This window comes from Pimephales promelas, chromosome 14 (assembly GCF_988280905.1).
Source record: "Pimephales promelas chromosome 14, fPimPro1.hap1.1, whole genome shotgun sequence".
NCBI lineage: Eukaryota > Metazoa > Chordata > Actinopteri > Cypriniformes > Leuciscidae > Pimephales > Pimephales promelas.
The window spans coordinates 19,296,230-19,322,581 of NC_142782.1; the positions used below are offsets into that span (position 1 = coordinate 19,296,230).

At 37.0% G+C, this 26,352-nt stretch overlaps 1 protein-coding gene across 1 annotated transcript in view; it reads right to left on the reverse strand.

Moving 5' to 3' along the window:
• Positions 1 to 575: 575 nt before the first annotated feature.
• The window catches only part of specc1la (sperm antigen with calponin homology and coiled-coil domains 1-like a), a 31,691-nt gene continuing 5,914 nt past the window's right edge, over positions 576 to 26,352 (reverse strand). The window contains exons 2-17 of the mRNA XM_039679846.2: positions 18,195 to 18,360; positions 17,961 to 18,108; positions 17,355 to 17,686; positions 15,123 to 16,421; positions 14,830 to 15,037; positions 13,768 to 13,841; positions 13,212 to 13,387; positions 11,824 to 11,987; positions 11,579 to 11,724; positions 9,352 to 9,442; positions 7,589 to 7,678; positions 6,716 to 6,878; positions 6,398 to 6,500; positions 4,074 to 4,190; positions 3,810 to 3,869; positions 576 to 2,495 (exon numbers count right to left, since the gene is read on the reverse strand). Of these exons, the coding sequence (XP_039535780.2) occupies positions 2,406 to 2,495; positions 3,810 to 3,869; positions 4,074 to 4,190; positions 6,398 to 6,500; positions 6,716 to 6,878; positions 7,589 to 7,678; positions 9,352 to 9,442; positions 11,579 to 11,724; positions 11,824 to 11,987; positions 13,212 to 13,387; positions 13,768 to 13,841; positions 14,830 to 15,037; positions 15,123 to 16,421; positions 17,355 to 17,686; positions 17,961 to 18,108; positions 18,195 to 18,323 (3,390 nt within the window). The 5' untranslated portion in view covers positions 18,324 to 18,360 and the 3' untranslated portion in view covers positions 576 to 2,405. The remainder of the gene's footprint in view (positions 2,496 to 3,809; positions 3,870 to 4,073; positions 4,191 to 6,397; positions 6,501 to 6,715; positions 6,879 to 7,588; positions 7,679 to 9,351; positions 9,443 to 11,578; positions 11,725 to 11,823; positions 11,988 to 13,211; positions 13,388 to 13,767; positions 13,842 to 14,829; positions 15,038 to 15,122; positions 16,422 to 17,354; positions 17,687 to 17,960; positions 18,109 to 18,194; positions 18,361 to 26,352) is intronic.

Sequence of the window (26,352 nt, forward strand, 5' to 3'; positions counted from 1 at the left end):
CATACCGGTATTAAGGTCAATCTGGGTTTCATTCACACGTGACAGTGAAAAACAATAGGGATCTGTGCAAGAAAGCAGGCCAATTAATTGGTCTCATTCAGGACAAAATGCAACATTTCTCCCTATGTAATGACTGACGTCATATCTAATCTTAGAAATGCATTAACCATGCTGCACGACACACATCCTTTACAACAATAAAGAGCAGAAACTAAACTCATAAACATCCACCATCTCCTTTCCTCAAACCTTTTGCTGGTTTGTAAATGAGTTTAAGACTAAGTTTAGAAAAGCCATCCAGTCAAATGGGTGGGCGACCACAACGCATAACAATGTTACTTGAATGACCAATACGGAAAGGAAATTAAAACCTCATTTTTGTTATTTCTATAGCCTACAAGTTGTTCACCTAGATTCATAAAGACCAATTAATCTAACTCTGAAAAATTAAAGCCGAAAAGCGAACTCCAGAGAATTCAATGGCTAGCAAATTAAATGAACAAAAACGCAAAGAAAAACATAACTAAATCAAACATTTACACACCACAACTGATTCATTTAGGAGAAAAAGCATATTGATTGCTCTTCACATTTATTTATAAAAAGGAAAACATTTAACATTTTTTTATTAAGATAATACTCTCATAATTAAAAAAAAAAAAACTAAACAAATGGCAGAAAATAAACTGCCATAAAGTAACAATCTAAAAGGCAACAGAGCTGGAGAAGCCTTTTCCTGTATTACATTCATATTAATGTGATGAAAGCTGGACTAAGCCCATCAAACCGACATATACTGAATGCAGGTCCATCTCAACATGTCTCTTTTTTTTTAGTAAGTCGAGTTGAGGCTCCTCAACAAAACATTTGGTCAGGTTCAAACAAAGATCAATCTGTCATTTACTTACAATGAATATGTGATGATGGTCCAAAGGTGAAGTACAGTAACTTATACTGTTCCAATGCATGATTGGAATTAATCTTAAATGATTACCAGAGTAACTGCAGATTAATCTTTCTCTCAGATGTTTGAGAGCTAAAAATAAACTGCTTAGTTAAACACACACTGGAATTTGAATCGATATTATTTCAAACAATTCAATTCTCGGGAATGAAAGAATCAAAGCGTAGAAAATAAGAGACATACCAGAAAATAGAACAATTTCATGAAAAATTCCTATGTTATCATTATTGGTTTTATTTGAACGTCATGTATTAAGTGTTATTTGCAGACAGGTGGTGCAGAAACATACTTTCATACTCATGAAAAGAGCGATGCCTGAATTCAGCACAGCTGGAAAACAGGATATATGTGTTGATTAGGATTTTTCTCACTCACTCATGCTCTATAAATCATTCTATTCATCCATAATAAAAGCACTGGAATGTAGCATCATTTACATCTTCAATTAGTGCATGTAAGATGATTTTTGTGCTTTGCAAACTATAAAATGTGCAGGTATTGGTGCGCATAACATATTATGAATCACATATGGATTATTCATTGTGATAAATATCGATAAGACTTTCCTATCCTGAGAAAGAACATACCATTGATTAGTACTGAAGGAAGTTAGCTTAACTGCATCACAAACAAGATTTCATTTTTGGTATACTATTTCAGACTAACACACTGGACAGTACATGCACATGTGCTGCAAATCTGTTGTAGTGTTTTCTACAGTATCACACTGTTGTTGAGCAGCACTAATGTCATATGAAATGGCTCAAAAGGTTACACAAGCTTATTGCTGACCTCCCTATTTAATATGTAGTATTTCAAGCCAAGATCGGTCACAGTCGTAACATAAAGGCGCCCACGATGAGCTTCCAAAACAATCCTGTAAAAAGTTAAACCACTGACTGTGTGCTGTAGTGAATAACTCCTATAAGTGTTCAATTCTCCTCTACTGAAGTGCTTCTCCAATAAAGCGTTTCAATTAGGCACAGCTTTGAGCAATCCGCAAGTCTCGCTCTTTTAAAACAAGTTCAATTGTTGCACGTTGTGAATTAAGGTGAACAACTTGCTCCAAATGCCTGTCTGGATGCAAGAACTCGGGGTGGCAAAAGGCACGGGGTCACAATCACAAGCGGGTCCACGCTGTTTCTCGAGACTGATTTCAATTTCAAATCCACAGGCTCAGATCATCCACTCTAAGAATTAGTAACTGGATGTGAAGTCTGTGGTGTTTTAGGGTCTCCCGACAGTGAGTTGAAGCGCTATTGCCAAGGCAAACTGATTCTGCATTAGCAGCAGAGTTCCACTCTAGAGGATTACCTTGATATAATCAATGTATCACGCCATATCAGCATATGCTAATGCGATTGTCCCTGTGATCGATGTGATTTGACTTTGTGCTAGGGTTAGGCTTGGATGATATGGTGGGGTGTAAAAGGACATGTACTCAGGTCTCAAAATACTTGTAGATAGCAGTGACGTAAGTCATAACACTCTGCCAGTCCGGTCTTTCAGTATGGGCCATGTCATCGATGTCCTAAACGAGAAAGAGAGAGCTAATTAAAGTGTATTTGTGAAAAGGCACCTTACACCACTATTGCATCATTTCAGCAAGAAGAAATCAGTGAAACTCCATGAAGATCCCATGACTTTTATGATAAAAAAAATAATAAAAAAAACTATTTGCAGAGATATCCAGGGATGTTTTAAACGATTACATTTATTACTGGTGCACAAATGCCTCATATATAATGTAATAATATATATATATATATACATATATAAACAACGCAGTCTATCAAATCTCAGCCAAAATATTATAGAGAAGAACACATGCACAACTTACACTGCATTTATTTGATTACAAATACAGTAAAAAAACAGTAATATTGTGAACTACTATTAAAATTGAAAATACTGGTTTTCTATGTTAATACATTTTAAAATGTAATTTATTCCTCTGATGGCAAAACTGAATTTCCCAGCATCATTACCCCAAGCTTCAGTGTCATATCATGCTTCAGAAATCAGTCAGTCAGTTTAATGCTACAACGTTCCATTAGTTAATGGAAAATGACACATTTACTAACAATAACTAACAGTGAGCTATACATTTGTTACAGGCTTCACCTTTATTAACATTGGTTAGATCATGTAAGCTCTGGTCCATTAAATAATTGTAACATATAATGTGCAACTTTTACATTTTAATAATGTATTAGTACATTTTACAAATAACAAGACCTAAAATGACTAAATGCTTTAGAAGTGTTTTTCATTTACAGTTCATGTTAACTAAATGTATGTTAACACACGAAACTGCCTAATATTTTTGTGAAAACTATGATGCACTTCTTTCTTCTATAGAACGTTTAAAAGAAACAGCATTCATTAGGAAATATTTTTTAACATTATAAATGCCATCACTGTCACGTTTGATCAATTGTGTGTCCTTGCTGAATAAAAGTATTTAAAATTTTAAATAATAGTCTTTGTTCAGTATATAAATTTGTATGACGTCTCCATGATTTTGAAAATTTGATTCATTTCTAGGACTTGCTTTAGCTGCACTGCAAGCTGAACATATTGTTTCACTAGTTCACAATAAGGAAACAATTCTATATTGTGTGCTATAAGTAAACAGCGCTGGATGATAATTAAGTGTTTCCAGCTTTTCACCTGCTGTCAGCTTACAGGATGGGAGTGGATCTGCATTAGGTCTTTGTGCACGTCGCTCCAGTGAAACTCTCTGACTGTTGAACATGCCCATTTGAGTGCAAACCACAGGCTTACTTCATCAGCTGGCCTGAATGAGCTGTTGCAATAAAACTAACGCAATAGACCTACTTACCAGAGTGGACTTGATGCCCACACTTTCTGCTGCTTGGAAGGCCAGAGTGAAATTCCGTCTCTGAAAACAAATAAACAGTTGTGAGATTAAAAACAAATAATAAACCAAGCTTAACCTGAAAATATAACAAAGATCTCGTCATATGCTTGATAAATCTTTCAAATAAATGCTACTTGGTTAGATACTTGTGTTTTAACTGTCCAAATACTATGGACATCATGACTATAAGGCATAGTCATGCTGCAGAATCAGCAGTGTACTTGCCTTGTCCTGACTGTTGAGCTCTTGATAGGGAATATGAGCAGGCAGGTATGTGTGAAGGACAGCGCAGAAGGCCAGTCCATCATTCCAGCTGCTGCTGAAGTTGGTAATGTCGATGTTCTGTGGAACAAACAGACACGACAGACTTTATATAAGCCCCTGGACTTTGCATTAACGTGAACTAAAAACGTGAGATTATGAAATTTAAGATGCAGTGCATTTAAAACCAGAGGGTTTCAATATGATATGCCAGATCAAAGTCATCAAATGTAAGAAATTCAGTGGAACACATTCAATGGAACATTACCCCACAAACATCATGCAAAATCTTCTGTGGTGTGAAGCAAATTTCCTGTTCTTAGCTTCTCCCACATCCTCATTTGTGCTCGAAAGAACAAAATAACACATAACTACGAACGTCTTCTAGACTGTCCTGAAGTCCACCTTTTACCTTGATGTATAGCAGAAGAGCAGAGAGTCTTCATCCTCTCCAGCTCACATATTCACACATACTGTAAGAACCACTACTGATGCATCAGGAACATTAGTTATTGTGGCTGACATAACATTTAATGCAGAATTACTTATGCACTCCGTTTTTTCAAACAACCTTCTCTAGGAATAAATCGGGAGTTCTGAAAGGAATAAAACTTCTTGAATAAAAATCTTGTGCTTACATCTAAAATAAAAGCTTCATGCCATTCTTCTTCCGTTCCACTTTGATAATCATCAGTTTTTACCAGCTGTGATCACAGATAGTAGTTTCACATGTGGGTAAAGTCTTGGTGGTAAACATAGACTAAACCATCCAGAGTTTGTTTTACTCTACTTCTCTAAAATATTAATTAAAATAGCAACAGTAACCGTAAGCTTCATTTGTTTATGATCCGCTGACTTTTTTATTAGTAACTCAGTAATGTGTAGTAGCAAACCTTTGAGGATAAAAAGAAAAAAAACATCCGTTCACAAACCAATAAAATATTTATTTAAGGCTTTATGTTGCTACTTATTTAAAAACAAAAATGTCCAGATGATGCACATTCAACGAGTTTGTTCTCAGAAGTGCTGCTGACGACCATGTTTTGTGTCAAGTGCCATTTAAAATGGCAGAGAAATTCAGCGAACTTCCTGGTGAGGATCTTGATAAACAGTGACTATGACAACCACATAAGCTTTTCTGGAAGAGAAAGCCCTTGTTTAAGTAGGAAACAGCATTTCACAGAAATCTGACAAGAGGGGAAAAAAAGGATATAACAGGTATATAGCATGGCTATTATTCAGTGGAAAAAGATGACATCTGAGATTTGGCAAGATATAAACTTCCAAGGATGCTCATAATTAATTGGTTAACCGACAGTAAGAAATTTGACCGATTAATACTATCAATTAAATTTTAAAGCAAAATATTTGAAATCGTTTGCTGCATGGGTAAAAACTATGTTACATATATTAACCCTCTGATGGTCCTCGGTCACTTCTGACGAATAATTTTCTGTTTTGTTTTATTAAAAATCACAGCTTCATCGGAAGGTTATGATATTTGGTGACTTTTTTGGCATTTGGTATGTGAATACAAAAAAAAATTGAGGTCATGATCCGAGCATGCTAAGTGGTCGTAAAAAAAATAGTCACACTCGTGGTCTTCGGTCAGAAATGACCGACCCATAGGATTTTTTACAGGTAGGAATTTACAAAAAACAAAAATTCTCTGAATTCTCTTTTTTTCAATCTACAAATCAGCCACGATTCTTAAAAGAAGTATACCGCAGTAAAGGGGTGACACTCTACAACATCAAGAGTGCAAAAAAATTACACCCACACACACACAAACACACTTTTATAGACATACACACCAATAAATTCAGACTACAAAAAATCTGTCTTCTTCTGAATGTTACGAAACTTGGTGACATTTCTGGCATTAGGTATGTGAACACACAAAAAAATTGAGTTCATGATCCGAGCATGCTAAGTGGTCGTAAAAAAATTAGTCACGATTTTGGTCTTTGGTCAAAAATGACCCCCATAGGAAATGAATGGGAAATTGACAAAAACACAAATATTCACTTTATTTTATTTATTTATTTATTTTTTTTTTTTACAAATTTTTAAATAAGAAATAGTTTTTGAGATTGTTTCAATTATATATTCAAATCCACAAAAAAAAAAAAAGTGTTCATAAACAGCTGGGGAATTCACATGCCTCTCCATAGAGAGCTGTACATGCCATGTCAAATAAACAAACACAAGAATTTTGAAAGTATATAAATATACATACATATAAATATTGTGCTCCTATTGCTAATACTACATGTCAGAAAACCAACCTGATAGCCCTCGGTTTTCTTCTGACACCATCTCAGCAGTGCATTTCTTTTAGAACCACCATATTCACGAGCCAAAGCAGAGAGAGGGTCTTTTCGCTCCTCTCTAGATGGACAAACAACACAATCATGACTGTTTTAGCAACCATGTTATTGTTCAACTCTTATGCATTCAAGCCATTTAGACTTATAGCACAGAATAATTTGAAGAGGTCAAAATGCATGTCCATTGATCGCCATTACATTTATATGAGAAGCGAAACAAAAGTGTGTATGATACAGCATGTGTGTAGTTAGAGTCAGTTCTAGGCCAATGCGTACCGAATGCGGTTGCGTGCTGTGGGATTGACGGAGGCAGTGGGGGAGGAGGAAGATGACAGGGAGAGAGGAGCTGCAGAAGAGCCCATGGCTATCAGAGAGGAAGATGGGCCTCCATCAGGAGTACTGATATCCCTCTTCGCCTCTTCGCTGCTTCTTCGAGACACTAAACAATGGAGAAAAGAAAATGTTTGATCATCATTTGGGTAACAGTAGCCCCTACTAGTGGTATAAAACACATTGCTGTATTACATGTCATGTGCATTAATAATGGTATTGAATAACTGACTATATGTATTATTATAATGTACAAGTATAATGTATTCATTTAATTGTCCCTCCAGTTGCATCAGTGTCTCCGGAATATGAAAATAATTATGAAAAGTGTCATTGTTGTTAGAAGAAATATTTTCACCCCTAGTGAATGTTTACTACTGTTCAAAAGTTGTAAGATTTAAATGTAAGATTTCATTCAGTAAAAACAGTAATATTTTGAAATATCATTCTAATTTAAAATAATTATTTTCTATTTTAATATATTTTAAAAAGTAATTTATTTCTGTGATGGTAAAGCTGAATTTCTAGGTGCCATTACTCCAGACTTCAGAGTCACATGATCCTTCAGAAATCATCAGATTTTTTACGCAAGGAATATTTCTTATGATCATAATTTTTTTCAGGACACTTTAATGAATAGAAAGTAAAAAAAACAAAACAACAACATTTATTTGAAATATAATATTTTGTAACTTGTGATCCATTTAATGCATCCTTACTGATTATGGTCTCAAAACTTACTGACCTCAAACACTTTTGAATTTAAGAACAAGACATTACAGCATTATTCTTTTGATTTTTAATGGCTCTAAGCTTCACCTGTGATGGTCTTTGAAGTGTCCATGTTTGAGACTCTCTGAAGAGCTGAAGTGGGACGACTGCCATTGGCTCCTCTGAGTAGATGCTCAGCTGCATACAAAGAAAGACAGAGATATAATGTCATAATCATGATTTTAATATCTCTTATCAGTTCATCTGGGAGCTAAATAGAAGTGTGGCAATTCTAGGGGGAAAAACAATGAAAGAAAGAAATGAATGCTGCAGTCTACAAACACACAATGCTAATTTGACATATTGACAATAAAATGTTATTGCACATTGAATCAACGACAATCAAATGCTATTACAAATATAATCGAAGAAATCTATCTATAAAATTGAAAGGAACATTAGAGGGTAAAAAAAAAAAACTAAAGTTGACAGCCACCGAATCTCAACAGCTGTAAAAGGTCAGAGGGGCATGAAAGTCATCCCACCAATCATAACACTGTAATTTCCCCAGAGGATGATAAGAGTTCCTGGTAAGCAGCCGGACATCTTAAAAACAAGCATGACATAAAGGGCTCTATGCCCTCTCTTGCACGTTCACAAACACACACTGCCGCTCTTTATAGCATAAAAATGGTGAAAATGAGGGAGGAGGGGGCTTCAAAACCTGAGTATTTGTTCGTATTTTCGCATGAGTTGTCACATCTGAGGTCACTATGAGTTCATTGCTGCTTTTGCGGGGTCATATACTTCTAGTGTTGGGACAGCAACTGAAAACAACCTCCCAGATCTCAATCCTAGGACATCCACCCCGTTACGAGTTCTGGAAAATCGGGGTGATGTGATTCACATTATGCATGCGATTTTTGTTTTTGCAGTGGGTCATAAGTCATGAAAAAGCAGTCATTTGATCAATCACCAGGTCAGGGTGCAGCGGAACAACAGGCTTCCCACTCCTTTTGACTAATACGTTTCCAGTTTTTTGGTGATTATTAGAAAAGTTTATATATATATATATATAAATTATAGACATTGCACTTACAAAGAATAATTTCTAACAGATGAAATATTTTAGAGTTGAGCTTAAGAAGATTTTTTAAAAATATATATTCGATCAATTTCCAATAGTTTTACTATACTGGAAATCTCAATTTTACTGTACACAATAATTCCTTGACTCATTGAGTTTTAATAAAAGCTTGACAAATGTTAAACGTTATGACGTTGGTCCAAGGCAAAATATATTAATTCTATATAATTATAAGAGGTGTAATTATTATATTGTATTGAAAGATTCATTAAAATAAAAGGTCATTTATAAATATGATTTTTTATTTAATTTGCATATATGTACATTTTTTTATTCTAAAGCACCTAGTTGGTGAGAATTTGGTGTTATTTTGTGTGGGTTTTTTTTTTTTGTGTGTTGTGTGCTTTTATGTTTATTTGTTCAGCAATGTGGCGTCTACAGCAAATATTCTCTTGGGCCCAAAATAGTATACTTTGACTTTGATACTTTGTGACTGTGATTATAACTTTATACAGCACGATAGCAACACAATACATTTTCTTATTCCACTTTAATCAATTACATGACAAAAATGTTGTACACTTTTTCAATAAATTAGATGTTAGAACATGTTAGGGATGACCGACATTGGCTACTGAAAGGAAAAGCTAACATGACTTGAATAAAACAATAAATCAATAAAATAAAAAGGTAATAAATCAATGGCTGTACTGAAATTAACTACAAACAATGATCAATAAGCACCATTTGAAACAACAGAAAAAGCTTTAATAGTTTTTGTTACCTGGCATGCTGATGTCAGTGTAGCTGGGTCTTTTGTCAGTAAGCGAGGAGAGGGGCTTTGCAGCGGACATAGAACCAGTGATTGAGTGTCTCTGTAGGTGATTAACATAAACAGTATTTAATTCATCTTCAATATTTTCGTAATTCGACAACCAACCATTCTGATCTGAACCAAAGATAACAGCGTGAAGGAATAACGACCGCAGAGTCAATTCAGGTAAGGCAGCATTATGACAGGAAGTCATAAAAAGATCAATATCTCAAATAATCTACACCACTACTGGGATAGATTCATATCTCCATTTCATTTAAGAGCTCCACATGTGCTTTTCTGCACTTGAAAAAAAAAATAATGGTAGCTTTTATAAGCCTTAGCATCTGATCCTCGTAAAGGGTCTCCTCTTTCCCTTCATTACTTCTGCTAGACAGGTTACACATCCACAGCTAGATTGTGGCCAGCTTGAGTTAAATCCATCTCGCTCTTTTTCCCCAAGAACCCTACTCGATTTCTACATCAATCAAAAGTAGCTGCAGACTGCAGCTAACATCTCAGAAGGATATGACTTTATATCCGTTTCCTCTTTGTCTGCTATCCTTACCTCACCTCTCACTACCTCAATAATGCCCTGACAATCATTTTCATATAACTTCAGTGCTGAACATTTTTAAGGGTGTCACTTTGACATATGTGGTCAATATCAAAAACCATTTGCGATCACCAAGCGTTACACTGAGGTGAGAAATGAGGTTGGGATTAGTTTCGTACACTGTGCATGGTTTGCAATGTGAGCTTTGGTTGTTTTGATAGCACCTCTGTCAAGCAAAGATCATTAACTCCCACACAATCATACTTTTAAATTACATATCACATTATATAACTAAAGCTAAACTGGTCAAATTAATGGTCAAAACTTGCCTTTTTTTACTGCTTTGTGTTTTACTTTACCTTCCAGTTCACAAGCTAACAGCTCAGAATACTAGTTAAGAAAAACTCTTATCAATGGTAGCTAGAATAAAATATGACAACTTTCCTTTTGCAATTTTTTGATAGCCTTCGGTTTAGTAACTTAGCTTACTAGCTTGGCATAGCATTAACAGCTTAAAGCTGCAGTGCGTAGCTTTTTTGGGGTTAAAAATGATCCAAAAACATATTTGAGATAATGAATAACCAGCCAGTGTTCAAAACTATCTGCTTGCCTTAGCTCGATTCAAAGCGGTGAGCTTGTAATAATGCCAAATGGTACTATTGTTTTTTTAATTACAGTGGTACTGGTGGATTTCCGCGGGAGAGTCGAGCGTGTCTTTGCGTCATTATTATGTCACATCTGTACACATAAAGAAGGAGTCTCGGCTAGAAGGCTATATTGCGTGTAATGATGTTGGAGGAGAAGATTTATAGCCATTTCTCACAGCACAGATATAATTAAACTTATCAATTTGATGGCGGATCCAGAAAGTTTAAACGACAATCACCAGTGACAACTAGAGACTCACTGAGGTTAGCATGCTAATAGCCTAGATTATTAGCCATAATGCTAACTGCTTAAGAAGAGCTCTTTTTATTAACTAGAACAAAATTTCATCACAGATTAATTCACCTTCATTGTGTTTTCTGTTAACCTTTGGTTGGCAAACTAACAGTTCAGCTTAATAGCTTGGCATAATGCTAATTGCTTAATAAAAGCCCCTTTGATTAGCCAGAACAAAACATCATGACAAATGAAACATTTCCCTTCTCGATTAGCCTTCAGTTAACATGCTAACAACTTAACTTACCAACTTAGCATAGTGCTAAACTGTTAAAAAAGCTCTTTTGACAAGCTAAAAAAAACTGTCACAACAAATTAAACATTTCCTGTTCTTCGCATTTCAACATAGTGTTAAATTGTTAAGGAAAGTCTATTGACAAGCTAGGGTCTTGCATTACTGGAACCCAAACAAACTTGTTGGATGTTTGACATCCAGAGAGCATCAGAAGTGACGACTACACTAGAAATAAAACGTAAAGGAAACTATCCCACAATGGAAATTCTACTTTCTCATGAATGAGCCGATGCTGTGAGAACTGTCAAGAGGCCCAGAGGAGGAGGAAGTGCTGCTATCTCAGAGATTTCCGGGGTTCACCAAGCAGGAAAAGAGTCAGACTGATGCTGTTTGACCTTCACAGTGAAAACAACTCTCTCAGCACTGCATGATATATTATGTGTCATTGTGTAATTCTGAGCTACCTGTATCGGTGAGACAGCAGCAGCAGGCGGGGTCTTCATCGGGCTGGGACTGAGAGGTGTGCGGGGTAAGGGGGCAGTCGGGGTCGGGGTCGTGGTTGTGACAGCAGCAGCTGCGGCAGCAGCTGCAGTAGCATTAGCTCCAGGACCTGTGGCCACACCAGAATAGACCAAATGAACCTTCTGAGAAAATTAAAGAGGGCCCATAAACATGAAACTCATAGCAATGCTTAACAATGGTGTGATACCCTGTGAGGCACTGTCAAAGCTTTTGATGAGAGTTTTGACGGTGGGAGATGGCTCGGAAGACGTGGAGGGGCGGCGACTCAGTCCCATGCCCTGTCTGAGTGCAGCCAGGTCCCTCTCAACGGCATTCATGTAGTTATATACACGTCCACGTTCCTCGTCTTGCCTTTGACATAACACAGAGTCACATTTTCAACATGGATACTCTGTCTCCTCACAGACATGAAACTCTTTATTAAATTTAAACGATTGTGTGACCCTCATCTGCTAAATATAGGCCTTAATATAATTAACCCAAACATGTGCTCACAGATAATTAAACCAAGGCTGTTCTAATACCGTTACTAGATGCGTTTCGCATTAATATTTACTAGTAGCGGTACTTTAAGAATGACAGCGTTTTAATAAGAGAGCTTGGTTTCCACTCCCAGCAGGCACACTGGCTGTGCAAAACTTTATATTATATCCGCGCATTTTTTGGAAGAAAATCGGATGTGTGCCAATACGATCCGTGCATTAGGCCTTAAAGTGACAGCAGCCTAATTTACTGTACTTACCTGCTGCTGTCTGTATCTATAAATGTTAATCAAACAACAACAACAACAAAAATCACTCACTGTTCTTCATTGAAAAACACCAAGTACAACATGTTACACGTCTTTGTTGATCCTGGAACAACATCAACCAATCAGAGGGACAGGTTCACAGTCTGTGTTAAGTTAAGGATTACAACCAGGGTTAAGTGCTTCTACATACACACACCTAAAGGATTATTATTAGGAACACCTGTTCAATTTCTCATTGCAATTATCCAATCAAGTAATCACATGGCAGTTGCTTCAATGCATTTAGGGGTGTGGTCCTGGTCAAGACAGTGGTCGTTTCTCAATACCAAGTATGCAAACTTCATAAAATTAAGGCGGTTCTGAAGGCGAAAGGGGGTCACACACAGTATTAGTATGGTGGTGCTCCTAATAATCCTTTAGGTAAGTGTAAGTGTTATATACACATATCATTTCCCTCAGATTTTAGAGATAATTTATGGGTAGGGTTAGGTTTAGGTTTATGGGTAGGATTTGTTGTTCTAGGAACATGTGTTACTTGGCAAATTCAAGGTGATCCTGTAAACCCAGCTGTATCATAGGCTGGTAGATGCTCACCATAGGCCTGTGTGGAAATGCAAGGTTTATTTTTAAATGGGAGGAAATGCTCAAATAGTAGGGCAGGCATACACTGGTAAAGTGAGAGATTTCCATCGGCAAAGATAATGATTTTATGAAACCGAGTTAGAAGAAAACAATAGGATCAGGTTTTGTCATTGACTAGTGTACATACAGTATTGACCACCAGCATAACATAAACACAGCATGTTTAAGCTTTTAACACTTACTTGCGGTTTTTAACTTCATCTAGTTCTTTGCTCAACTTCTCGTTCTTCTCTTGGGCTTCTTGCAGGCGGCGCCGTAAGTCACCAATCTCCTCCTGAGCTTCTGACTTGATGTCGTTAGCAATGACCACAGCAGTCTGCAGGTCCGCCTGGAACTGACGCCACTCTGCAGACTCTTCCTGAACATAAATAAATGCATAAGCACAGAGGCAGAAGATTAGTAAGAATCATTTTAGACAAGCAGAGACATTTAATGAATGTATTTTTAAAAAAGAAAAGAAAATGTATTAAAATGTAATGCAAAAGGTATATTTAAAATAAAATAAAATGCAAACAAACTGCACACTTTATTCACATGAAAGATCTGTACTTAAATGGGTTAATTCAAACTTGAAGTAACAAACAATTAAAGTGGGCTCATGTCCACAAAGAATGCATGTAAGATGAATTTTCTCTGATAAGAAATTAATATTTTGCTGTGGTTTTATCCTAACATTACCCTCAGAAGCAGAGGACATAGAAATGACTGCATGGACTGCCGCCCCTTGCCCTCACTTACCCTAAGTTTACGGTGCAGTATCTTTATCTCTCTTTCCATGTCATGCTTCTGATCCTGAAGCTTTTTCATTGAATCTGCCAGGAAACCGGAAGGAGAGCGAGTGAGCATGTGAACTGAGGGCATACAGGGTTCGTATGGGGGGAAAGAAGTGATTATGAAATAAAAGCATTATGCATTCTAAATGTCACCACAAAAGATAAAAGGTCAATTAAATTAACGATATAATCTCTTCTTGCAATTTCCACTGATATTTTTGAACCCTAGCAGTCAAGTGATGTTAGAAAAACATTATTTATTTATTGTGGATTCATCCTCCTAACACAATAAGTGAACCATGTCCTTGAATGACTGGCACCATCATGTGGTCGTATGAGGAAGATACACCAATTACAGCCTCTGCTAGTTTTGAAAATAGGCAACATGCACCCGAATTTTCCACAATCATATATTATCTGATGCTTCTTGCACACAAAACTGAAAAGCACATGTGAAAAGACTACCTGACAGAAGTTTCTGAGTCAGGATGTGCAGGTTTTTAATCAGCAGGGGGGAAAAAAATCATGTTTAAAATATACCAGTTTCAACAGGAAACTTGTTTTCTCTCTGTGAAATAATCAGGTAATTCTTATTTTTGAACAGATACAAATTCTGATCAACACATATATACATTTCCACGTTTTCTCTGCAACTGATTTGTATCCTGTGATACAAATCTGGTATCATCCATTTTAGATCTACATGCCCTTAAATGGCAGGTCAAAAAAAAAACTGCTTGGTTGCTTTACATGTAATAAGTTTCCCCAACCCTGTTCCTGGAGGCACCACAACTCTTTCTAATCAAACACACGTGAATCACCTGAACAGCTCATTAGCAGAGAATTCAAGACCTAAAATGGATGGGTCGGATAAGGGTGACATCAGAAATGTACACTGTTGGGCAACACTGATTTGGACAGTCTCTTCTTGTGTAAGATTAAGCAAGACTATGCTGAACAGTTCAGCATGCAATACATTTGTTTAGGTCAGGGGAAGAACAAAATCATCAAAATCTGTCAAACTCACTCTCTAGGTCGCTGATGATGAGGTTATCATGAAGTTTGACGGCTCTGTGCTGCTCCACTTCATCCTCCAGCTCAAAGATTGACTCCTTCATGTCTCCAATCTCTGTCTCTTTCTCCTGCAGGTCCTCACGTTGCTTCTCTAAAACCCTCTTTTGATCGGCCAACTCTTTCTGCACCTCGCTCTGGAAGTCCCTGTACTCAGCGTCCAGCTGGACCACCACAACAGGAGAGATAGACCAAGTCAAACAGGCTCCTAACAGCTCTTAAATCAACTGAACCAGTGCTTGTGCTCACCTTGTTGAGGGTGTCCTGGAGACATGCCACCTCAGTGCGAGCGTGGCCCAACTCGTCCTGTAGTTTGGAGGCTTTGACTTCAGCTTCCTCCTTGTCCAGCCTAACCCCCTCCAGGAGTTGGTGGATATCGCTCTTATCTCCGGCATTATGGATGGAGTAGAGCTCGGCGACCTTCTGCCTCTCCTGCTCCAGTAACGCCCGACAGCGGCTCAGCTCAGCCTGATCGTTGTTGACCGCAGCTTTACACTCCTCCAGCACCGCTGCCATGCCGGAGCGCTCCTGCCTTTCCACCTCAAGTCGTCGGTCCATGTGATGGTTGCGCTCCTTCAGCGCTGCAATCACACTTTGAGCATCGGCGTTATCTTGCTCGGCCATTTTTAGAGTGTTGCTCAGATGTTGCTGCACGCCCAAGAGCTGCTCACGCTCAAATCGAGCATTATCTGCAAGCTCCACATAGCGCTGCTCCAGCTCCATGTATCGGCCACTCTTGATGTCTTCGTCTACCGAGTAGGCCACACCGTGCTCGTCCAGGAGCGAGCGGAAGTACTCGATCTGACGGCCGCAGTGCTCCAGTTTGTCGCTCTGCTGGCAGAGTGAATCCATAAGTAGAACCTTTTCCTCTCCCAGGCGTTCATTTTCGCCATTCAGCTCCTGCGTGATCTGTTGCAGGTCGGCCAGTTCCTGTAGAGTGGCTTGGAGCTCCTCGGCTGTGCTGTGTTGGTTCTCCTCCATCTGGTGAATACGCTCCGTCAGGCACGCCACAGACACCTCGCTGGTGTTGCCACTGCTCCCCTTCCGAGAGGAATTGCGACATGCCGGGGCGCCACCTTCAGATTCGGAGGACGACGAGGAACCGCAGCCTGAGGGAGCATCCAAGGCATCATCACTTGAGGTCACTGCTTGGTAGACCTCACTGGACTCGCTGTCTAGGTTGTCCGTTGAGCCACTTCGCTGGCCTCCAGTAAGGAGGTCCTCCATGGAGCCTGGTGCTGATCCCTCCACAGAGGAGGACACAGTGGCACAGTCTCCATGACTTCCACCAACTCCAGAAGTGGTAAGTTCAGAACTGGTAGAGGGTAAGGCAAAAGTCTTCTCAGCCCCATCCAGTCTCTGCTCCAGGGAAAAGCCCAGAGCATTGAGCCGGTCCTTAAGCATACGATTTTCATTCTTAAGCAGGTTGAGCTCTCCACGAATGGCCTGGTTCTGTTCCTGCAGGAGCAGCAACGTTGATTCCACATCTGCAGCTGTGATCACTGAGGCTGCCTCCCTCTCGGGTGGCCTCTCATCCTCCTCTTCTTCCTAGGAATACAATAACATCACGGTGAGTGCTTTTTTTTTTTTGTCTATTCTAAAATCTGTCACATTACAGACGCACCAACACTACTCACTGGTACTTGCATCACCACATAAATACTAGAACTCACTATCTATATCCTAATACAATCACATATCCGACCAATTATTTGCCATGTTTGTTAAAATCGTAGTGATATCTTTTAATCGAGTCAATCTGGAGTCCTTATTCCCCCTCTGTGTAAAAAAAACTCAAATTAAATAAAAAGTTCATTCAAAATGTCTCAAAATGTGAATATATCACATAATTGCAACTTAATGTCTTGCAATGTGACTTAATACTAAATTCTATCTTGTAATTGCAACACTTAATACTATCTTGTAATTTCAACAGTACATCTCATAGTTGCATCTTGTTTTAAACTTTAGCTCAGAATTACATTTTTAAGGGAGTAACAGGTGAAAATAGGAATGCAACATGCTTTGGCTTGCCCAAAACTGCATTTTTTTTCTCTCTGATTGTGCATTTTGTTTTGGTCGATTGAAAAAAAATTATATATTTGTTTTCATTTTCAAAATTACAGTAGTACTGGAGCAGTTTTTCTTATTGCTATGCCGCTGCTGGATCTACAGTGCCACAGAACATTATAAAAATAAATTATATTTTACCTGGGTTGTGAGACTGCAGTCTGAATTTAAATGTGATAAAATAAAAAAGATTGGATACCACAAAATAATTCATAGACAATACATAAACTATGTGATATTTATCTGACTGGATTTAGTTAAACATTATTCCACTGAGTTTTGTTGCATTAAAATTTTATTTCAATTAAAATGGAACATTAAACTATGTTATTATTAGTATGATATGCATGTAGTTAGGACCAAAAATCTAAATGATCATAAAGCAATATTATAATCAGAAGTTAATCTAACCTCAGGCAGTCCCAGCTGAACCCTCATGTCCCTCAGCTCACCCCGTAGCTGTAGGATTTCCACGTCTTTGCTCTTGGCCAGACCTAACAGATTTTTCACTTTGGCCTCCAGGGCCACTTTATCGCTAAGCTGACCGTCAGACTTTGATTTGCTCATGCGGCACTCTGAGTCTGAGGTTTGGGCCAGTCCACGGGAATGTCTAGGCTGGGCTCGATCAGAGGCACCAGGGAACGACTGCTTCTTACTGCTGGAGTTTCTGGAGTTTCGTAAACGGTCTCGTGAGGAGTTTGACTCCTTGGAAGCCGTGGATGATGCCCGTTTACCAGATGGGCCTTGTGAAGACAACGACAAATATGTGAAAAATGAACAAAACACTTCACCTCACAATGCTAAAACTTCAACCGTTCAAAATGTAAAACCATATTAACATACAAGGATCAAACGATAATTTATCTATGACTTTCATGTCTTTACCAAGATTTTACAGTTCATATAGTCTCCAACATATATGTTGTATGCAAAGGCTTAATTTAAAATGTGTTTTTTTGTACCAATCCGATGAAGTGCAATATAAAAAAAAACGAGGAACACCAGAGGGTTAAATACCCGAGTTGGTCTTGGTCTTGGTGTCAGGATTATTAGTGTTTGTTCCACAGGATGTTGTGTGTGTTGATTTCTTGCCCTTGGCAACACTGCTGTTTGTCCCTGCACTGCTCCCAGCCATAGCAGCTAGAAGATCATCATCGCTCTTGACCTGTTGATCAAAGATTAATGAATCACCTAAAAAAGTACCAATATCTCAAATAGAAGTTGTTGATCTGAGCAAGAGATAGGTGTTACCTTGGCGAGCGGAGCTGTGGTAGGGCTCTTAACAGCACTTTTGCCAGCTGAGGTTCCAGCCGTCACTGTGTCACCTTTACCTCCTCCGCTTGCTGCCTTATTCCCCACTGGCCTGCCTGCTTTCTTCATACTGTGCTCGCTCCTGATGATACATCTACTCCTCAGTCTATGCAGAGGGACAGAGAATATAGGTTACAATTTTTAGATTTACTGTGATAAAACAGTAAATTTTTACAGTAAACAGTAAATCAGGCCTGGTAAAAGAGTAACGACAATCAAAACGCCAGAAACTGGTTGGGTCACCAACCTGAAATAATAATAAAAAAAAATAAAAAAAAAAGTAGTATTATAGTTATATTATATTATAGTATAACTGGAATATTTGGGAAAATCTGTCAGCCAAATTCTTTTTGCTAAAAATAACCAACATGAAGAAAGCAAATAAAACTGGAAATATCATAAGAGGAACCTCATGACTGTCATGGTCAGTGAGTCTTAAAAATAACAGAATCATTTGTGTTCACGTGAAACCATTTTACTCCAGGGAAAATTAATGAACTTATGCTATTTGTAAAAATATTTATATATATATATATATATATATATATATATATATATATATATATATTGGATAATGTTTAAAATAAAGAATGAAGATGGCCTATTACAATTAAAACAAAATGTATATAACATTAAAAAAGTTTGTTAAAAATTGTTTACATGTTTTTCAATGTTAAAGAAGGATTACATTTTTTAATAAGGTTAAGAATGTATGTTTGAAATTGTATAATCAAAACTTTTCCTAAAATTACATAAAAGCTTTTAAACTCATTCATATGATAAACATTGATAACCACATGATTTAAAAAGATAATAAAAAGATGTATTATTTTTTATATCTATAAAATCTTTTTCTTTCTTATTTTTCTTGCATAGGAAAAAAGTTGAATTCCACCAGGGGGCAGAACGGACTAAAATAGCAGCTGAAGAGCACTTGCCCTGCAGGGTTTAAAGGCTGAAAGCATGGATCACATCTTTCCAAAGCTAGTTTATCAGAAACAGCCTTTTGGCAAATTTAGCATGATGCGGACTGCTGCTGCTGGAGTTCTGATTGGTTCTGATGACATGGTCGGGCTCACATGTGTTCTTTGTGTGGTAAAGCACCAAGGCAAACTAGGCGTATAAGCACAGCTTGTCATCAGCTGTGCTTGAGGCTTCAGCATGAGTCCATAGAAGCCCTGCTGTCTGCTTGCTGGGGTGTTACCTCTACTGTATATGCTGCTGAAAAGCAGTGCCTTAAAAGGCAGAAAAATCCTGGAAGTGCTCAGAACAGGATCAACATAACAATGCCAGAGCTGCCCATCTGTACAATTTTATAGACAAATTCCAAACTAAGAGTGAAAGCATGATCTCAGACCAATTCGGTTCAGAGAAACAGATTTCAAGTAATGAGAGGGCAACAAGCAATAAGGTAATTATTCTGGGCATCACACACTAATAGTGCCTGGAGATCAGAGCTATTCGATTATATCGTGGAAAGAACATCATTAATGGAGCCTCGTTATATCACCATTGAGCTTAAAAGCTAACCACACCACAAACAACTCACTCATATGTCACACAGCACAACAAGGGACACAACATTATTTCAATCATTAATTCTGTTTTTTACTAACCCCTCATATAGATAAAAAAAACTGACTTCATTATGTGGAGCACAAAATAGAGAAACTCTGAACTCTGTAATAACTACTCTTTTTCAAAAAATTATAATTGAGCTTAAAATACACACACACACACAACAGTACCATAAAAGTGGTCCATCTACCTTGTGTGCTATATAGCCTACTTCTAAAGCCATAAGATAACTTTATGAATGAATCATTTGTTTGAGTCAGATATTTTCAATGAACCAGTTGATTTGATTCTTGAGTTCAACTCACTGATTATCAACGGTTAAATCGAAGCATTTAAAAGCTCACTCAGGTGGAAATTAAAGATGCACCAATTTTCTTGGCCGAAGTGTGACCTGTCAATACTGTTTTTAACGATTCAGGTTTTCTTTCAAATAACTATAATTGATAGCATATACAAATAAAAATCTACTTTTCTTCAATGCAAAATTTTCTTTTCATAAAAAATAAGTAATAAGACCAAATAAACAAATTTCAAACAATAGCACAAATAAATGCAATAAAATAAAGAGAGATGAATAAAATACTGTTTTAAGTTGTGCAGGTGGGTCAGTAAAAATCAGATCACAGTATAATCAGGTACAAAATACTATAGAAATTAAAGTAATCAAAATGTAAAAAAAAAAACACTGGATAGTCTTAATTGTAAAAATGAAATACAGATTAATGCTTACAATTAGTTACGGAAGTTATTAAGTTAAGAGCAGCGAGTGATTTTCTGTTTTTTGTTCTTTGAATAAATTAACAGAAAGCAGCAGGTTTATTATGCTGCTGTCACTTTAACAGTTTGTGCACAGATCCAATTCATCCTTTGCAGTCACGTGACTACCATGGATAGCTGGCGGGCAACAAACGCTGACAAAATGGCGACAAAGAGTGGCCAGCCAGGGGAATTGCAGACTTGCAAATTTCCAATACTCCAATCAATGAACTATTTAGACCATACGTCACTGAATGTTAAAATCAGATATCAAGAAAAAATTAACATACTCGGAACGTGTGATCCATACACAGCACCCACTGATGAACCTTTTCCCGAGTCAACTCGTTCATTTCGTTCGTTAAATGAACCAAATGACACGAAAAAATATTCGTTCATTTTGATGAACGAGTTCGAATAGGAGAGTCACGAACGCGCATCACAGAACAGAGCAAGGCGACCATTTGAGCTTATAAAACTTAAACTTTGTTGTTGTTTTTTTTAAATGAGCGATCGTTTCGCTTGATAAGACCCTTATTCATTGTCTGGAATCATTTAAAGCCCTTTGAACAGTTTGCAGTTTGTACTGAAAGTGTCTTTTGGACCTTGAACCGTTTGGTTCCCATTGAAGTCGATTATTTGGAGAAAAATCCTGGAATGTTTTCATCAAAAATGTATTTTCGACTGAAGAAAGAATGACATGGATATCTTGGATGACATGCGGGGGAGTAAATTATCAGCAAAAGTTTTTTTTAAAAGTGAACTACTCCTTTAATACAATCATGTGCAAATTAATTACCCAACATTTGTCTTTATGAGAGACCACTGAAAAAGTGAAAAATTGGTTTTGATGATCTGCAACTTAGTCAGTAGTTTCTAAGATGTTTTGGAAAGATAGCATGAATCACAACTTCAATTTTCCAACCCAGTCCTCTGCACTTGTTTTTGGACGGTGCAGATCTTTCCAGATCGTTCATTTAATGGATCCCCATTGTCCTCTCGAGCTTGATCATAGCAAGGCACAGAGCCCGTTCCTCCTGTCTCTCAATGGAAGAGAAAATAAGGCCTAATATCTTACAGCTGTTGCAAGGCAGGGGGTGGGGAGATGTGGGAGAACGTTCGCTCATTTCCAATTTACAGACCCCCCAATGGAAAAAGGCTTCAGAACACATTCCCTTAAAGGGAGAGGTTTGGAGCACAACTTCTGGCTATATGTTTCCAGAACTACCCTGAAAGAAATGCTGTGTCAGTCTTCCAGAAATGAAAACCGAACTCTCCAATATTTATTTATAAAATGTAAAAACTCAATATAGACTAGGCCATACAATGGTCAAAGAGTGAATGGTTACATTTATTGGTAAATAAATACAAAATAGATGCAATTAAATCCCAAACAGCCCAAAAGTATATTTTGACACTTATGCCTGAGGTGGTCAAATTGAACATCAGTAGTATTGTAGTATTGTAGTAGTGTTAATTTCATTAATGAAACACATGGCAAAAAATGTTCGTCAACATCCTTTTGTCCATGACTAAGATAAAACGATGACGAGTCGACACCAACGCCATCAAATGATAACTGTGACTGTAACATGCAATCTTGTTGATGAAAAAGACCAGACAGAATTTTGGTTAAAAAAAATAAAAAATTGTGAAAAAAGCACTCTTATTTTGTCGGGTAAAAAAGGACCTCTATGAGCTTTCTTGCTTGTGGATGATAGATGTGAAGAGTTTAAATCCCCCAATCAGAGCTTTTCTCTTAAGGATACATTTGCTGCCCAGTAATATTTTACTTAACATTTGCAATCTGGCTTCATTGTGCACACGCTCTCTCTACACTGCAGAAAATACTTGTCAACACTCCCGTTTTTCCCGGGTTTCTCCCGTTTTTTACCCCTCCTGTTTTGTTTTATCTCCCGGACCCCTCCCGGGAAACTCCCGTAATTTGCATGGCCCAAACTCCTTTATGAATAATGGGATCAATATGTTTGTCTAATGTTGACCAGTTGCCAGATCTTGTATTAAATGCAATATATTCACACAATCTACACACCATATTCAATTTCAACCCGTTTGTCATCTCAACCTGGCAACCTATAGAGAGCCTAAGTCCCTCCCCTTCCGGTCGACCACCATGGGACCTTATTTCGGAAAAATATTGAATGGTAGTCAATGGCGAGAGACAACATATATTTTGATCTCGTTTGAATTGTGCCCTGAATTACACATATGATGTTTGTCAATTTAAAAGATACATTTTAAAGTAAAGAAAGTCGCAGTTTGATGTAAAACCGTTGAGGTATAAGACTGTGAAAATACGTAATTACAAAGACTACAAACCCCAAAGGCGCACATTTGCTCTCAATGAATGAAGCTAACTTTACTGAGGCTAATGTCTGTCATTGTTTCTAGAGTCTCGTTATAATCGTAACTTTACGCCGTCATACCTGAGTGTTTTGTACCAGACTGCGCACACACGAGCAGCGGATCTAACTGGTTGTTTCGCTTCCCGGGAGATGTAGTTCATAGAGCGATTTTCACATAAAACTAAATGAAGAGTTCAGATGCAAAAGCCTCTAAATGCCATTTGAAATTTTCTTCTTTAATGATGATTTTTGTCAAACTTGTATATTCAAGTTCAGTAATTTCACTTAAATAACAATTAATAGGTAATTATCATTGCCATTTAAGTGAAATTACTGAACATAAATATACAAGCTTGATAAAAATCATCATTAAAGAAGAAAATTTCAAATGGCATTTAGAGGCTTTTGCATCTGAACTCTTCAAATGTTACTCTTCTGTTTTATGACAAACTGCGACGTTTTTGACTTTCAGAATTATCTTTTAAATTGACAAACATCATATGTGTAATTGAGGGCACAGTTCAGACGGAATAAAAAGATAAGTTGTCTCTCGCCATTGACTACCCTTCATATTTTTTCCGAAATAAGGTCCCATGAGCCGGAAGCGGAGGGGTGGGACTTAGGCTCTCAATACCCCAGTTGCGCAGTCGAGGAAAGCTCAACCCGAAAGCGAGGCTTGACATTGGCTTGACATTCTCTTGACTTGTGCTTAGGTGGAAGTGCAATAATTCTGATGAAATGAAAAAAATAAATTTCTTAAATGACAACAATAGTTGTGATTATAATTTTGAGCAAAATATTTGTGATGTGATGAAGATTTAGTTGACTAAAACTTGACTAACAATAACAGGACAAGGTTGACTAAACATGATAAAAACTAAAAAGTCCATTTGACGCAGCAGGACTAAGAATAATTTAAAAAAAAAAATGCAGACAAAACGAACGCTAATTAACAATATAATATAATACATGTCATTTTATACAGCAAAACATGACATTCCTTTAAAAAAAAAATTGCAAAATTTATTTTAGTCATGCCATGTATGCCTGCAGAGAAGACAAATCAAACAAACACTTGTCCTGGCATACAAACCAATTAACAGACAATCATCTTCTACATCTGGTGACCTCAGGAATAATGACTCACCCCGGCTTAGACCATACACAACACACCCTTAACATGACAAGACGACTAAGCACTAAACAGTTCTCAGCTCGCACACACCCCACTTTCACTACAGAACAGCAGAATCCCACCCAATCTTCAGGCACTGACTCAAGACTCACTTCTTTTAACAATACCTGGATTAATCGTGACTAAGGAAAATGTTGTGTTGGCTTGTTTAATTGTATTTTGCTCGTCCTTCTTTTCCAGCTCAGGAAGAAAACTTCCTGGATGTCATGCTTGTCATCTGTTGACCAAGATGGCTGTCTCACATGTGAAACTAATGCAAACTAAACATCTAACCAACTGTGTACTTTTTATATATAAATAAATTAGGGGAGGAAAAAATATATATATATATGCATGAGAGGGTGAAGAAGAACACTTAAAATACTTGCTTAAAATACTTACAATAGTTTACTTAGGCTTTTAAACATTACTTCATTATTTATTTACTAATTTAGTTAATTATTTATTTTGTTCTTTAATCGTGGAGACTGATATTCTATTTCAATCGTTTTGCAAGTAAAGATTGAGTTGGCGATAAAGATAAATGTATTGTCGCATAGAAATATTTAACCTGAAAGAAAGGTGAGCCTGTGGATATCACACATGCAATTTGCAAACTTTACACGAGAGTTACTTGTGAAGAAGTCTCAAAACACAGTCAATTATTCCCTGAAAGTGAAAACAAAAACTTTGGCATCTGACGCTCCATTAACAAAGAGATGAATATATAAGCTGACAATGGTATATCAAATCTTAATTTACTGCCTTCATATTTCTCTTGTGGACCATACAATAAAAAAAAGAGAGTGAAGAATCAATATTTCTTGTTGTTTAAGCTGATTTTGATTTTCACGACTAATTTGGTTTTCGGACTTAAGACTGTTAAGGCCTATATCATTTGAGTAATGCTATTATTAGATTTAGTAGTATTAATAATAATTTGTAATTGTATAGTTATTAGTGTTTTTAGTTTCATTCAAATGGTTTGTTAATGTGCTACGGAAACAAAAATGTGATGGACAACGATGTCGTTTTCGCCTTGGCCTAAACAACAACTGTACCAGAATGATGCAATCTTTTATAATAAGCATTCTTGACAGTTTGTGAATATATCCAAATGCAAATCAATTTTTGATGTGGGATTATGATGCAGTTTTGTAGTCTGTTTTAAAAACATTCTCATTGAGTCCCCAATCCTCATACACAATCCATCGGTGTCGCAAGTTATGGTGATGTCATTATGAAACAAGGGTAGGAAAATTAATTGAATCTTAACATTAATCTAATATTAAATCCAACCCTATATATAATAATAATATATTAATTTAATACAATAATACAAAAAAAAAAAAAAAATTGTCAAAGGCAGCAGCTATAGGCAATATCTCTGACTATCGTTGATACAATACTATTATGACATTAAAAATTGCAATAATATTGTTTTGGAGTCTGGTGATATAAATAAATAATTTAAAAGTTTTGTGTTCGGTACGATTTTGTAATGATTTTGAAAGAAGTCTCTTATGCTCACCAAGACAGCACGTATATTTGATCATAAATACAGAAATAAAGTAATATTGTGAAATATTATTGCAATTTAAAATTTTCTACTTTAATTTATTTATTTAAAGAAAATCAAAAAAATTATTAGAAAAATAAATCTATAATAACATTATAAATATCATTCCTTTCTTTTTTGATAAATTTAACATGTCGTTGCCGAATAAATGTCTGGTAAAAAATCTTAGTAAAATTGGCAATTCGCCAGCCAGCGTGAATGCTACATTTCATGCTTGAGCCCCCTCCCATTCCCAAAATAATACAATCAGCTAAATGATTTACTGTAAACATAAATGTAAGCAAAAAAACAAAGGCAGAAATCAGTTGTATGAGTAAGTACAGTGCGGCTCCCAGATTTGACTTCAAGCTGACCCCTGCTATAGAGTGAGCATTAAGAGCTGCTGACAGAGACTCAACACTAACACAACCCACCAATCCCTCAAATATGAGTCATGGCAGAGACGTTTGCACACATACAAAGAAACAGATGAATGGTTCAACACTCCTCTGCAGAGTGCATCACTGATAGCTAAATACATCTATTACCTAGGCCAAGGTTTCAAGGCCTGAGCGAAATAACAGGAAGCATATGTAGGGCTAGAGTTTTTTTATATGCTCTCTTTACCTCTTGACCATGACATCGTTTGCTGTCAGGACTGTGCAG